General features: G+C 30.3%; 1 protein-coding gene across 9 annotated transcripts; it reads right to left on the bottom strand.

Annotated features, from left to right (window-relative positions):
* Positions 1 to 1,100: 1,100 nt before the first annotated feature.
* LOC105281806 (odorant receptor 24a) lies at positions 1,101 to 15,944 on the bottom strand. Of its 9 annotated transcripts, XR_003407555.1 has the most exons (12): positions 13,981 to 15,944; positions 13,465 to 13,584; positions 13,222 to 13,339; positions 12,731 to 12,790; positions 12,211 to 12,466; positions 11,983 to 12,111; positions 11,623 to 11,713; positions 11,041 to 11,186; positions 10,688 to 10,820; positions 10,516 to 10,602; positions 9,843 to 9,984; positions 4,024 to 4,113 (listed from the first exon to the last, which is right to left on the bottom strand). XR_003407555.1 is itself a non-coding variant. In XM_026975492.1 (11 exons), the coding sequence occupies exons 1-10, from the start codon at positions 14,119 to 14,121 to the stop codon at positions 10,549 to 10,551; spliced, it is 1,230 nt and encodes a 409-aa protein (XP_026831293.1). In that variant the 5' UTR covers positions 14,122 to 15,944; the 3' UTR covers positions 8,167 to 9,984; positions 10,516 to 10,548. The 9 variants fall into 9 exon arrangements, 8 of the variants coding, with proteins under 8 accessions (XP_019887990.1, XP_019887989.1, XP_019887991.1 ...); XM_026975492.1 differs by lacking the exon at positions 4,024 to 4,113 and having other exon boundaries at positions 8,167 to 9,984; positions 11,983 to 12,093; XM_026975493.1 differs by lacking the exon at positions 4,024 to 4,113 and having other exon boundaries at positions 8,167 to 9,984; positions 11,623 to 11,689.
* Between the last annotated feature and the right edge of the window lie 109 nt (positions 15,945 to 16,053).

A 16,053-nucleotide genomic window follows, 5' to 3' on the forward strand; every position in this document is an offset into this window, starting at 1 on the left:
CTATTCACAAAGAACCCGATGATCAATATATATGCATATATATATGCATATATATATGCATATTAAATTTGCATTTTCCGCGTAATTGAGATTGCAGGTAATCAAGAGACACAGTAGTATTTCGCGCCAAGTGCATTCGTGAAACGCGCACGGCCGCAGCGACAAGACACCCGTAGCGTATAGCTATTATACGCGAAACAATTAGTTAAGCGCACCGTCAATTATGAGATCTCAGTAACGGTTGAACACATCAAGTTCGTAATAGGCTTCGATAGCTTACAGTCAATTTATATAATAAAACTGTTTTTATTTTTGCTCTACGTGTTCTATGAGAAGAGATATTATGACACAAAATCGAAAACTCGGAATTTACACATGTTTTTATATGAGATATATGTATGTATATTGGTAATCGCTTCCATCTGAAACATGTATCGCGAGAGGGCAGCAGCTCTCAGTTGCTATTGTCTATACCGAGTTGAAAGCATAATTCTCAGTAAGTAGTGCGGTGAACACTAGAAGCTTGACTATTAATGCCGGAGGCTCTCTGCGTGTTGCGATTTTGATCCTTTTGTCAATTGTTTTTCTACTCTCTTGATAGATTCTTTTGCAATTAATTTCGAACGACATGATTATTGTTATTGTTATTTGCATAAATAAATACATATATGCAATGCAGTTTTATTTTATTGTGTAAATCGAGATAACGTTTGTACGAGGAACAGAGATCGTACATACTGGAGGAAGAAGTAAGAAAATTGGAGCAACCTTCCATATCAAGTGTTAATGCTTATAGCGAAATTTTCCGGAAGCAATTCCGGAAGAACAAAATATAAAAAACAACAGGAAGATTACCAAAAATAATACTACGATACTACGATGTTACAGATTATTGGAGATAGAAAATCTCGTAACTGACATGCTACCAAAAAAAATATCGACCACTTTAATCGCAATAGGTGAAGAAATATTTACAGCAATACAAATATCGTAATATAAATACAATGGATTATTTCTCTTTTATTTCTCACAGAAAAATATTCATGACGTGATAACCTGCTCCAAGTTTGCGCAAGCGCAATTGACATGTCCAACCAGTAGTGTTCATGTTCTTCATTTTATTCCATGCATTCCTAGCATATAATTGTTTTTTAAACCGAGTATTGCCTTGTTGATCTTGTACAATACATATAATCTATATGCAATTTTTATTTTTGTTATATTATTGTATAACTGCATTAAGAAATTTTAGTTTTTTATAAAGCATGCATGTTTTTAAACATATGTATTTATCTGTTATATACAATGATATCATCTTACAATAGGACAATTTTCTAATCATTTCCTAATGATGTTCATTTTGATTAAATGACATCCGTGGGAATGTCCATAACGATTATAGGCATTTGGTAAATTCCGTGAAAAGATCTCAGTTTGTAAACTATTTAATAAATGTAAATTGAAAAACTACTTTCACAAATGTAGAAACCTGATACACAAGTTCACGCGCGTGTACGTTACGCATGCACGCTCATATATGCATACAGTGTAATTTACTACCGCTATTGCATAACATTTTATATGCTCAAACATTTTATTCCGATTATTTTCAATACTTTTATACAAACTGTTATTATTATAATAATAATTAATTTGTAAATAATTGTTTTGTAAATATTGAACTCATAGTAACTTGATAATTTTACGCAACAAGTTATTTTAAAACGACACAGTTGCTGTCACTTATCTTTAAGTTTATTTATTTACTTTCAATATATTATGATTAATACTGATATCAATTCTGCATTGAATATATAACAGTAAAATAAGATACCGATGCAGTAGATAGCTGTAACGAAAACATTTGACTTTCACAATATGTACTATGTTATAGATGTACTATGTTATTGATGTCTAATACAATTTTACCGAAGCAAAGCCCTCTAGAGATGCTGTAAAAAGTCCACCTATTTTAATGCCGTGCATCTTACAGCTTCTTTGCAACAGGAACAATATCAATTTCTGTACACGTATAGGAGCCCTATACCACTCAATGCTGTATCTGCAAAGTAATAATCAGTCAATAAGATATTTTGAAATGCGTAATATATAATTTAAAAGTTAAAAAGTTAATATAGAAGTACATACTTTACACACAGGCTATATAGATAATTATTAACTTCTACATCATGCTCGTTATTCTACTCTGATAGGCTAATACAGTCTATAATATTATTGATATTGTACGAATTATGACTGTCAAATGATTGCGCCAAATATCTTACGCAGAAGAAAACATGTTGTTGTAGTGCTCTGTGATTTCTTCACCGCAAGAGTTGGCCAGGAACGAATATACAAGCATAGAAATTGCAAGTATAAGGTGTAATAGAAATTCCTCCACTTTATCTCGCAATACAGTTTGACATACCTAGAACAATATACTTCTCACATTGCGCATTATGGGCGTGCGTGCGGCGCGTGTGTATGGGTGTGTGTGTGTGTGTAGAAAGAAAGCAGTGAAGTGAGCCTCAAAATATTTTTCAGGTAAGTTAAATATCATAATAGATATACATAAAACGATATACATAATAGATATACATAAAATTGGCATATTGCCTAGAGTTCTCGACTATTGAAAATCCTTCAGACCCAAAAATGAAAAAGTTCTAGCCTTGAAAATGTTTTCTTTTTTCGGGGAGTTCTGGGATATTTATATTGTTATTTGGCATATTGCCTAGAGTTCTCGGCTATTAAAAATTCATCAGACCCATAAATGAAAAAGTTCTAACCCTGAAAATTTTTTTTTTTCCGCGGAGTTCTGGGACATCTATATTGTTATTTGGCATATTGCCTAGAGTTCTCGACTATTGAAAATCCTTTAAATAGACAAATGAAAAAGTTCTAGCCCTTGAAAGTTTTTTCTTTTTCCGAGGAGTTCTGAGATGTTTATATTGTTAATTGGCATATTGCCTAGAGTTCTCGACTATTGAAAATCCTTTAAATAAAACGGAAAATACGTAAAATATTTCTCATATTAAATACTTTTGGTTTTTTATTAAAACTTAGACTATTGACAATAATATGAATCGTATTTTCTATACGCATGTATAACTATTCTTATTTTTTTATTTCTTTCCTATTTATATTTTTCTGCATCTGCGGGTCCATTCACCTTACATATTCTGTTGAACTGCTCATTCAAGAATACATAAAAGAATTGCAAAACTGTGTGAACTCACTTTGTATAGATTAAGGCATAAACAAAGTACGGCTACTACCATTAAACAAAAGTATGTTTCATTGAAACTAGACATAAAGAATTCAGACAACCTTAAAAAACGTGAAAGTATTTTATTTCACATGTATAATAAATATTTTAAACATAGGAAACGTATAAGTGAAAGGTCCCAAAATTATGTGTAATACTTATGACATCTGAGCGCGAAAATTTTAGTTTTGGTGTTAGTAAACTTCAATCATTCACTTCTAAAACCTGTACACATTACATCTTCAATGTTTTTATTCCAAACTTTTTGTCTTAGAAAGCTCATCTGCGCTAGTGTTTTCGGATCATCGTACATGTGTAATAGAAACGCACTCAATGGCTGTGCGATGGGCATCCACTGCAAGACGTATCTTCTTCTTCATCTTATTCCACTGATCAGTTTTTTCATGAATATTTGCTATCATTGATTGTTCTATACGGTAACTATAAATAAATTTATTTATATTACTGAAATTATGTACAATATTTTTACATTTTTATTAGTAGATAAAACTGATTTAACACATAATCACAATCGTTACGTCTTTTGTTACAATTTGATGCAATATTGTTTGTCTCTTACCTAGCAATGCTAAATAGTCCGCAAACGTGTTTAAGGTATGCACATCCCATCAAACCTCCTCCCACAAGTACAATTATTGCAATGTAAAGGAATGCATATGTGTGTAGCAAAATTAAGTAAAAATTCTTTTCTTTATCAATAAAATATTCAGTTACGAATTGCATATTGTAAAGTGGTCGAGATATATTTACGAGTAGAACAGTGCTAAGAATCCGTGGATAAATTGGCATAAGAGTAATAATAAATGCGCAGCACACCGCAAGTACTGTAAAGATATTTTAAAATAATTGATAAGAGAGATTAATGAATTAAGCCGGTATTCTCTATTATCTTGTAATATTTAACACACAAATTTCAGATTTTCCATCGTTTAAACATTCTCTAATTATCTTCCCAATGTGGACACCTTTTAGTTGAATAATATATTAAACTTGTTAAAGTACTTTGTGAAAGTAAAGTATAAGATGTGCGCGAATTTTTTATGTATAGAAACATGATTACAAATTTCTATTTTTTATTGTAGTTTTGTGTATACACCAGAATTAAACGTTTGTTTAAAGAATAAGAAATAAACTAATAATTTTAAAAATATATTAAACAACAAGTAGAAGGAACAGCTGCATTGTTCTGAGAAAAACAAAATAAGATATAATAATTATAATGTAATCTTTACAGTAATAATACAAATAATAAACTAAAAACATTAACATGTTCGCTTTCGGGCCCCGGGGAGAGAAACCGTCCACCGCAGACCACGCTATATAGACTGGCACTGGGATACAAGCTAATCTATTTTAATAATTGCGAAAATGCGAACATGTGCAATATAGCGACATAATCTCACAATCAATCTATCAGTTATAAGTCATCATTTATTAGTTATAATGTCAGTTATAGAGTCAAATTAATTTCCAAGCTAATCTGCCAAGTCCTGCGCAGATTTTGTTTATTTGACAAATCAACAAATAAAACTGTTACCGTCACACATATGTGACACTGGCAACGAACGTGTTAAGTAAAAACATAAACATTTTACCATTAATATAATGTATGGCATTATACATATATATTTAGTGAAACACAACATATTATTAACAGATCATCCCATAAGTACACGTTGTTTTTTATCATATAATAAATAATTAATTTTAATTAATTCATAATTACAATTGGGATCTCTGTTACTGCATTCATGATATTCTCCCCTTCGCCCAATCAAATAATTACTACTTATTCTGATATTAACATTTTACATTGGAAATTAGTTTTCATATGACATTATTCAAAATGCCAGGAACGAAATTGCGGGATAACACAATGCATATGTGATATATGTACAAAATGTCAATCGCTTATCACACTTTTAACAAGCGAGACGAAAAGCGGAGATGCTATTGCGCCCGGCAGTAAAACGTTTCCGTCTTTTTGTAATACACTTGCAATTAACTTTGCTTAGAATTTTTTGGTTTTCTCTTTGATTTACATGTTTATATATGTCCATTATAATAATGATATATATTATAAACAACTTCAGTGCACGCGCTCACGGGCGGAAGCATAGGTGTTGTTCAATATTTTCTTACATATAACTAGAATTGAGATATATTCCGCGCTGTTTGCATATTTCTTTATTATAGCGATTTCTTTTTCGTCTTTTAAATCGTTACAGACATCCTGAAGACGCTCGACAAAACCTTTCACCTATCGTATTAATAACATTAATATTAGACAATTCTTATTTAAAAAATTTGGAAAAAATTAATGTTTATGACTTCAGAATCATTTATCGGAAGATGTTTAGATGAGTATACTCATGTAAAAGGTCAACTCACAACGTCTATGTTAATCCAAAAAGAAACTTGATGAATTAGACACAAAAGAGAAAAAAAAATTGTAGACAGAAGTTTTATAATAAGATCAACAGTTAATTCGGAATTTATAAACGGTGTTAGCTGCAATTAATAAATTTATCAGAACGCTATATTAAAAACAGTGCATACGTATTTTCTCATATTTCTTATATTTATAAAGCCGTAGATTCTGTTAGTGCAGTTTTTGTTAATGAGCAAAACTAAATTTTACTTTTTTACGAAATTTTAATAAAGATTTACTTTTATATGTATGCTCGCGGATATTAACACAATTTCTACCAAAAATAATTTATAGCAAGGTTTAACAAATTTGCATAAAACAATAAAAAATTGAAAGCAAACAAAAGAGTAATTAACTCTTATATGACATAAAAATTAAGTTGTAATTCAATTTGCGTTATCTGTTGTCATCAATTATAAAAATTATTAATTTATTAAAATTATTAAATTAACAATTATGATTTATTATATTATGATTTATGTAAGAAATATATATTATATTTAAGTATTTTTTATAGGGTAAGGGTGACAAATCATTCGCATGCTACAAATTATACACAGTAATTGGCACTCGCAATTTTGTGGGTTAGAATTGCGGAAATGCGCTTACTTTCCATACATGTATAAAATATTTAATAAATACTTAGTACATTTCATAACAAAAAAACAGAAATAATAAATTACAAATATAGTTTATTATTAGTATAGTAAGTATTCCACCGAATATAATACTGCCAACGACTGTCAGCTTTACTCTATATAACTCTATGTATTATAAACATGTATAATCACGAAATAACAATTGCATTATACTATATTTTAATAAATAACGGTAATGTCAACGTAACATCTTGAATATTGCTTATTATTGAACAACTGCTACAATATTAGAACTACGTAATGTTTTATTATAATAATAGGAATATATATTGTTTCAACAAGTAATAAAATAATTCAAAATATGTACATACATACCTGAAATATAACAAAGCTATTCAAAACAACTGAAAGCAATAAATATTGGAATTGAACACATTTTGATTGGTTGTAAGGCCATACACCAATAGCGAATAACAAAATTCGTTGGATCCTAAAATGTTCAACTATACAGATCATTCTTCATCGAGCATTCAACGTACTACGTCTGAGAATATGTCGATCGGGGTTCACATACTTCAATTTCCGAAGTATACTAGAATATTTTAGAATATTTTTCTTTTAGCATAAGATAAATTACCTGCAGTGCAAATTACCTAATTGAAACAATTTACCTTATTGCATTAAAATGAACACAATTTTTCTTAAAATTTGTCATAAACGTATGAACATAACGTGTGACATAAAATATTAAATACGACGTAGTAAGTAAATGCTATGATACTATAAAAGTACTATAGGACATGCCATGTAATGCTGTCGAAATAATACAGAAATAAAAATGCTATAGAAATAATTTTCGCGCAACTTGCGCGGGAGAGAAAAGTGGGCAATTTACCGATCGATTTGACGTCGTACTGACAGTACAACGAATATTTGTTTCTTAGAAAAGTAGTTATATGACATGATATTCTGCGGAAGGTTTGCGCAAGCGCAATTGATTTTTCCAGGCAGTACATCTTCGCGCTCTTCATTATAGTCCACGACTTCGTAACGTATACATGTTTCTTAAAAGGAGCATTACCTGGTTAATCCTACGTGCACGTCAGTTTTGATATGACGGTAATTATATAGCATATCATTATCTGCGACTTATTACGTTTGTAAAGAATGTTGAATTGCATTCACAAGTATCAGTTTTTTGCAAAACAATATTTATTGTGTTGTAACATATATTCGTCTCGGTTTTTTAGTCTTTTTGATTATATGGGTTGTAAAATAAAAAAGTAAAAACGATGCCAAGTGCACACGTTGGTTGGTTTTATGGAAAAAGTATAACATCGTTTTAACGCTAAAAATTGTCATATCGTTTCGATTATGGATAAGAATAATTATGGAGTAAGAATACGTAATTATTTTATTAGACAGTCTGTGTAACTCACAGACGGGTACACTTCAAAAGGACGGCGTTGATAGGATTGACTTTACTCAATAATTACTACTTTATTAAACATTATAGAAAAAAATCATTTAGGACTTTTCGACTCAGTTTTTCATGAGAAACATCACTGTTTAAATAGTGGGCGCGAATTAAATTACACCCTGTATACTTACCATACTAAAAACGGTTTCTACAAAAGTAATGATATCACAACACGTCGCCAATTGTGAATGCAAATGTTATCGTACAAAATATATTACCGGAAATAAATTATCTTAACTTAAATGTTCATACCTGTGATCTATTTATAAAAACTATAAACATTATATAAAAACAATATATGTCAAGGACATTGAAATCGGTGAGGTCGTCCCTAATGTGAATATATATCAAATCATCTAATTTCTAAGTTGACATTAATATCTTATATTTTGAAATCCAGCAACAAGACCCGCCAAGTTTTTAGCATTAATTTATAAACTTGAGGGGAAGCTGGAATCGTTTGTATTATCGACAAAATTGAGGATTGTAGCACACAGAATCCTTTTTATTGGTTGTTCAGAATAAAAAAATCCCCTTTTCCAAAAATGAAGTATACATAGTAAAAAAGACAGAGACAGAGCTTTATATTCAAAATGGAAAAAAGTTTAAAACTTGCAGTTTTGTTATCAGCTTGTGACCTAACCTCATTACATTAATTTGTGTAATATGAAAGTTATGGACTTTGTATGTATAAAATCGCTGTCGAGCGGACTGGAGATACAATGAAGGAATACGAGGATACTTTTAGAAGTGAATTTAGAAGTGTAAATAAAAAGATTTCTGTGCGCTACAATTTTGTGAATATATTTTTGTGTAACATCGTGTCCCAAGAGTAAAACAGAGCACAAAATTAGTTCCTTGATATCGTGCAAAAGGATTTTTTATTCTGCGCAACCAATGAAAAGGTGAATAGATGATGAAGATTTAAAAAATCACTCACTCCGTCGGTAATATAGACAACTCCAGCTTCCCCTTAAAATATACTAAAGCTAATCGTAGAAAGAAAAGACAGAAGATTGAAGATTGAAGTTGAACAAGCATTGTTCTTCTTTTTCTTCTTCTTCGCTGTTGTGGCTCAATGGGCAGAACACCCATACGCCATTGCAAGAGGTAAATATGTAATGCGACAAGATAATGAACTGAAGCAGCCGTACTGCTTCGTTTGGTACAAAAAATATGAACGTGATCGTTCAGTCACACTGAATCCACCGCATGTCACAAGCACACTTTTTAACAACAAGTATTATTCGATGGTTAGACATAAACCAATTGCGACCGAAGACATTCGATGGATGTAAAGCATTGAACTATATCCTAACTAGAATGCGGACCACTATTGTTCTCGGGCCACGTGATTCGTTTAGAAAGAAAGGGCGAATAGTGGGGATCGTTGTCTTTTTCCAATATACAGGGTGCTCCCGGATTAAATGGCCAGACTGAAAATATAGATTCAGAATTTCAAAAGAAAACAAAATTTTCCTCTGGAAGTATGCTCGTAAACGCTTCGTTCAAGAGATATTGACTTCTGAAGTTCGAATACTTGTTGATGGGTTATACAATGTAAGTTAAGTTTGATTGTATAATATTGTCACAGCTACAGTGAAAAAGAACGACAGGAATACCCGCTACGTGCACCTTGTCTAAACGGCAATGGCCTGGTGCGCATTCCAGTTACAATATAGTTCAATGATTTAAAGAAATTGAGTATCAATGTAGACTACTCTTATTAGAGTTACCACATTCGAACATTTGAGAATGGTATATCAAAGCAATTTTGAATATCTCCTTCTTCAAGTAAAGAATATTATATAATTTTTTTTCTAGCGCATTTTTGCAAGGTAAAATTCATTAATTTTCCATAGATAACAACAAAAGTAATATAAAATATGTCAGGATGTAATACAAGGTAATAGAAATACTATATTTGCAATTTAAATGAGAACAGAAAATAGGACAGAAAAGTGGCAACTAATCGATTTGATGCCTTAATAAAAGTAAAACGGATATTTATTTCTCACAGGAAAGTAGTCATGATGTACTAACTTGATTTCCAAGTTCGTCCAAGTGTAATTGACATTTTCATCCAGTACGTCTTCACGTTCTTCATTTTATTTTACGTATTCCTAGCACATAATTGTTTTCTAGACCGAGCATTCACTTCTTGCCCTTGTACTATATCATCTATCTGCAATTTTTAGTTTTATTATATTATACACAACTGCATTAAGAACTTTTATTTTTTATAAAACATGTATGTTTTTAACCGTATGCATTTATCTGTTGTATACTGTGATATCATCTTACAATAGGACAATTTTCTAAACATATCCAAATAATAATGCTTATTTTAATTAAATAACATCCGCGGAACTGCTACTTCCACGATTATAGATATTTGGCAGATTTCGCGAAAAAAATCTCAGATTATAATATAATGTCATATTAAATAAATATAAATTTAAAAAATACTTTTACAAATATAGAAACCTAATATACAAGTTCACACGCGTGCATGTTACACATGCACAAGCACATTTTACTTGCTTAAATATTATACTGATTAGTTTCTATAATTTTATACAAACTGTTTTATATAAACATAATAAAATATTAATTGATATGTAAATATAGAACTCATAGTAAATTGATATTTTTATGCTACAAGTTATTTGAAACCGAGACACATGCTGCCTTATCTTTAAGTTTACTAACTTACTTTCACTATACTATCAGATGATCGATACTGGTATCACTTCTGTACAGAATATATAACAGTAAAGTAAGATATCGATGCAGTGGATAACTATAATGAAAATATTAATTTGACTTCCAAAATATGTACTATGTTATACATGTGTCACACATATTGATGTCTAATACACCTTTACCGAAGCAAAGCCCTCTAAAGATGCTATAAAAAGTCCACCTGTTTTGAGGCCGTACATCTTACAGCTTCTTTGCAACAGGAACAATATCAATTTCTGTACGCGTATGGGAGCCGTATACCACTGAACGTTGTATCTGCAAAGTAACAATTAGTCAATAAGAGTATTTGAAATGCGTAATATATGATTGCGTTAAACAGTTAATATAGAAGTACATGCTCTGCAGCCTATGTAAATAATTATGAATTTCTATTTCATATTTGTTATTCTGTTCTGATATGTTAATATATTCTATAATAGTATTACTATTGTACAAGTTAAATAACTATGTCAAATAACTATGCCAAATATCTTACGCAGTAGAAAACATGTAGTTGTAGTGCTCCATAATTTCTTCACCGGAAAAATTGGCCAGGAACCAATATAGAAGCACAGCAGTTGCAAATATAAGGTGTACCAGAAATTCCTCCACTTTATCTCGAAGCAGTGCAGTTTGGAATACCTAGAACAATATAATTTTCACATTGTGCATTATTTGCCTGCGTGCGTGCTGCGTGCGTGTATGGTCATGTACGCGTGTATGTGTGCATATGTGTAGAGAGGAGAGAGGAGCGTATATGTTTCAAAATATTTTTCAGATAAGTTAAATACCATAATAGATATACATAAAATAGCAAATACGTAATCTGTTTCTCATATTATGTAATTTTGAGTCTTTATTAAACCTTAGAGTCTAAGGCTTAGACCATTGATAAAAAGATGACTTACATTTTGTATGCATGTATGTAATTGTATTTATACATGTAATTATTCTTGTTTTTTCACTCCTTTCTATTTATAATTTTGTGCATTTATGATTACATTCAACTTATATATCCTGTTGACCTGCTCATTCAAGAATACAAAAAAGAATTACAAAACTTTGTTAAAGAACTTACTTCGCATAGATTGAGACATACAATAAGTATGGATAACACTGTTAGACAAAAGTATGTTCCATTGAAACTAGACATAAAGAATTCAGACAACCTTCAAAAACGTGAAAGTATTTTATTTCACATGTATAACAAATATTTAAAAAATAGGAAATATATAGGTGTCCCAAAATTGTGTAATAATTATGACTTTCCGACATCTAAGCGTGAAAATTTTAGTTTTGGTGCTAGTACACTTCAATCATTCACTTCTAAAACCTGTATATATTATATCCTCGACACTTTTGTTGTAAAATTGTTCTCTTAAAAAACTCATCTGTGCTAGTGTGTTCGAATCATCGTACATGTGTAACAGAAACGCACTCAATGGCTGTGCGATGGGCATCCACTGCAAGACGTATCTTCTTCTCCATCTTATTCCACTGATTAGTTTTTTCGTGAATATTTACTATCATTGATTGTCCTATACGGTAACTATAAATAAAGTTATAACTGACATTATGTACAATATTTCTACATTTCTACTAGTAGATAAAAACCATTTTACTCATAATCACAATCATTAAATCTGTTTTTATATTTGTCTCTTACCTAGCAATGCTAAATAGTCCGCAAATGTGTTTAAGGTATGCACATCCTATCAAACCTCCCCCAATCAACGCAGTTAATGATATATAAGCGGACGCGTATGCGTGAAGCAAAATTAAATAGAAATTCTTTTCTTTATCAATAAAATATTCAGTTATGAATTGGAAATTGTAAAATGGTCGAGATATGTTTACGAGTAGAAAAGTGCTAAAAATCCGCGGCATTAGAATAACAATAAATGCCCAGCACGCCGCGAACACTGTAATTAGTTTAAAATAATTGATAAGAGAGATTAAGTAATTAAACTGGTATTCTCTATTATATCCAAATATTGCTTTATCGTGTAAATTTCAGATTATCCATCATTTGAATTCTGTAATCTTCGTTCCATTGCAGATATCTTTTAGTTGAACAATATCAAAATTGCGACAGTAATTGTGAAAAAAAAACATAAGATGCGCGAATTTTTTAACTATAAAAATATTATTAAAACTTTTCGTTTTTACTGTAACTTTGTACATACAGCCAAAATTAAACGTTTGTTTGAAGAATAAGAAATAATCCAATGAAAATAAACCTGTAACTATAAAAATATACTAAACAACAAGTAGGAGAAATGGTTGTATTATTCTCGAAAAAAACAAACTAAAAAATAATTATTATAATATAATTTTTACGGTAAGAATAACTAGAAGTAAGAATAAATAAAATAAAAACATGAACATTAATAAAATGTATGATGTTATCTAGTATAGGTGGCTAATAATGTATGGTATTATCTAGTGAAACACAATACCTATATTATTAGCAAGCATCATCCCATGAGTGAAACTTATTTTTTATCCTAATGAATAATTACTTACATTAATTATATTTAATTTATTATTACAATTAAAATCTCTATTTCAACATTCATGATATTCTTCCTATCCCTCAATCAAATGATTACGAATGAAACAACTTGAGTGCGCATGTTGCGGGTAGAAGCATAGGTATTATTCAATATTTTCTTACGTAAAACTAGAATTGAGATATATTCTGCACTAGTTGCATATTTCTTTATTATTGCGATTTCGTTTTCGTCTTTTAAGTCGTTACAGACATGTTGGAGACGCTCCAGAAAACATTTCACCTATCATATTAAAAATATTAATGTTGAGCAATTCATATTTATGAAACAGTTTGTAAAAGATCTATAAATTAAAAATCATGTTTCGGACGATGTTTAGGAGTATACTTATGTAAAAGTCAACTTACAACATTTGCGTTAATCCAATAAGAAACTTGATGAATTAGGCACAAAAAAGAAAAGAAAATTGTAGACAGTATTTTTATAATACGCTCAACAGTTAATTCGGAAGTTATAAACTGTGTTAGCTGCAATTAATAAATTTACCAGTGTTATATTTAAAAAAGTGCATACGTATTATGTCATAAATATTATTATAATTATAAAATTGCAGGTTCTGCTGGTGTAGGTGTTGTGTTACTGGGTAAATCTAAATAAACTTTAATTATTTTTTTACACAATTGTAATAAAAATTTAAGTTTTATATGTTTGTTCACGTATTGTAATAAAGTCCATACCAAAAATAATTTTTAACAAGGTTTAACAAATCTGCATAAAACAAGTATAATTAACGGTAATGAAGGAACATTTCAAATATTGCTTGTTAGTGAACAACTGCTACAATAATAGAAATACGTACCGCTTTATTATGATAATATTTAATCCTTCATTAAGTAATAAAACAAATCGAAATGTGTGCATACCTGAAATATAATATAGCTGTTTGTAACAACCGAAAGCAATGAAAACTGAAATCGGACAAATTTTGATTGGTTGTAAGGCCATATGCCAATAGTTAATAGTAAAATTCGTTGTATTCTAAAATGTTCAACTATACAGATCATTCTTCGTCGAGCATACAACTACATTTGAGAATATGTCGATCGAGGTTCACATTCTGAAGTATACTCGGATATTTTAGAATATTTTTCTTTTAGCATAAGATAAAATACCTATATTACCTAATAGACCAAATTATCTAATAGAAACAATTTCCCTTATTGTATTAAAATTACATAATTTTTCTTACACTTTGTCATAAACGTATGGACACATTATAACATAAAATATTAAATACGACGTAGTCAGTAAATGCTGTAATACTATAGAAGTACTACAGAACATGCCATGTAATGCTGTCGAAATAATACAGAAATAAAAATGCTATAGGAATAATTTTCGCGTAAGAGAATTTGCGCGGGAGAGAAAAGTAGGCGATTAACCGATCGATTTGATCGTCGTAACGACAGTACAACGGATATTTGTTTCTCACAGAAAAGTAGTCATGACATGATATCTTGCCCAAGGTTCGCGCAAGCGCAATTGATTTTTCCAGGCAGTACGTCTTCACGCTCTTCATTACAGTTCACGCCTTCGTATTGTATACATGTTTCTGAAAAGGCCCGTGTGGTGGGCGGGCCAGAATTTTCCTACAGTGTTTCCTGCTTGTCGTACGAGGCGACTAAAGTGACTTGACTACACTCTTTTTTTAATTTTATCATATTTACGAATTTTTGTTATATTTATCCATTTTACTTGGTATTTATTATATACGTCAATTGGTTATCTTGGCCGAATTAGTCCGTTTGGACTAGGCGCCATTATTGGAAAGAAGAAGAAATGTTTCTGAAAAGAAGCATTAATTCTGGTTAATCCGCTTCTACAAAAATAACGATATCAGAAAATGCCTCTATTTATGAGTGCAAATGTTCGTACAAAATGAATTACTCGAAATATCTTGATTCAAAAGTTTATACTTGTAATCTATTCATCGTAGTAAAATCAGTTCCTGCAAAAACAGTTAATACAAAAATGAACAAGATTTCCTACAAAACATATGACACGAAATCAGTTATCTTGCATCACAAATTCATAATTGTAACATATTTAGAAAAGATATATTTTTAAAATGTAATAAGTACAAAAGTATTTAATATACAAACCTTGGTGCTTCTGAATTATCTGTGATATTGTATGTGATATAATATAACTATGATAACCGTGAATTGTATACACTTATATAAATCATATAATTTCTAACTTGACATTAATGTCTCATATTTTGAAATCCAGCAAGTTTTCAGCGCCAAGTTTCTGCACTAATTTATAAACATAAATATAATAAAGACAACTCTTGTTTATTCATTGACCAAGTGGCAATACAGTTAAATAGTAATTAACAACACGACATTTCGACCATCATTTTTAGGTCTTTATCATTATGGTCGAAAAGCCATGTTATTGTTAATTAATATTTAACTGTATTGCCATTTGATCAACGAATAAACAAGAGTTGTCATTATATTTACTGACGAATTTAAGACGTTTTTGAAATATAATAAAGCTGATCGTTGGAAGAAAAGACACAGAAGGCTGAAATTGGACAAGCATTGTCCGATGATAAGACATAACTTAATTGCCTTCAGAGCAATTCGATAGATATAAGAAAATTCAGTATCAATACTGGCCGTTCTTATTCGACCTTCCACACTGTCCGAACATTTGAGAACGATATCTCAAAGCACTTTTATCTATCTCCTTCAAATAAAGAATATTGTATAATGTTTTTCTTTTATTGTTAGTGTATTTTCCAAGGTAAAATCCCAGCAAACACAAAGGAACAGGTAATATATATGTTAGTTATAATTTCTCACTCAACAATGTAATTGTTACATAACACGTATGTTATGTTGGATTTATATTAATGAGTGGGAAATTATAACTAACATGTATATTACCTGTTACTTTGTGTTTACTGGGATTCCTTAATTTAAATA

This window comes from Ooceraea biroi, chromosome 2 (genome assembly GCF_003672135.1).
Source record: "Ooceraea biroi isolate clonal line C1 chromosome 2, Obir_v5.4, whole genome shotgun sequence".
In the NCBI taxonomy this organism is placed as follows: domain Eukaryota; kingdom Metazoa; phylum Arthropoda; class Insecta; order Hymenoptera; family Formicidae; genus Ooceraea; species Ooceraea biroi.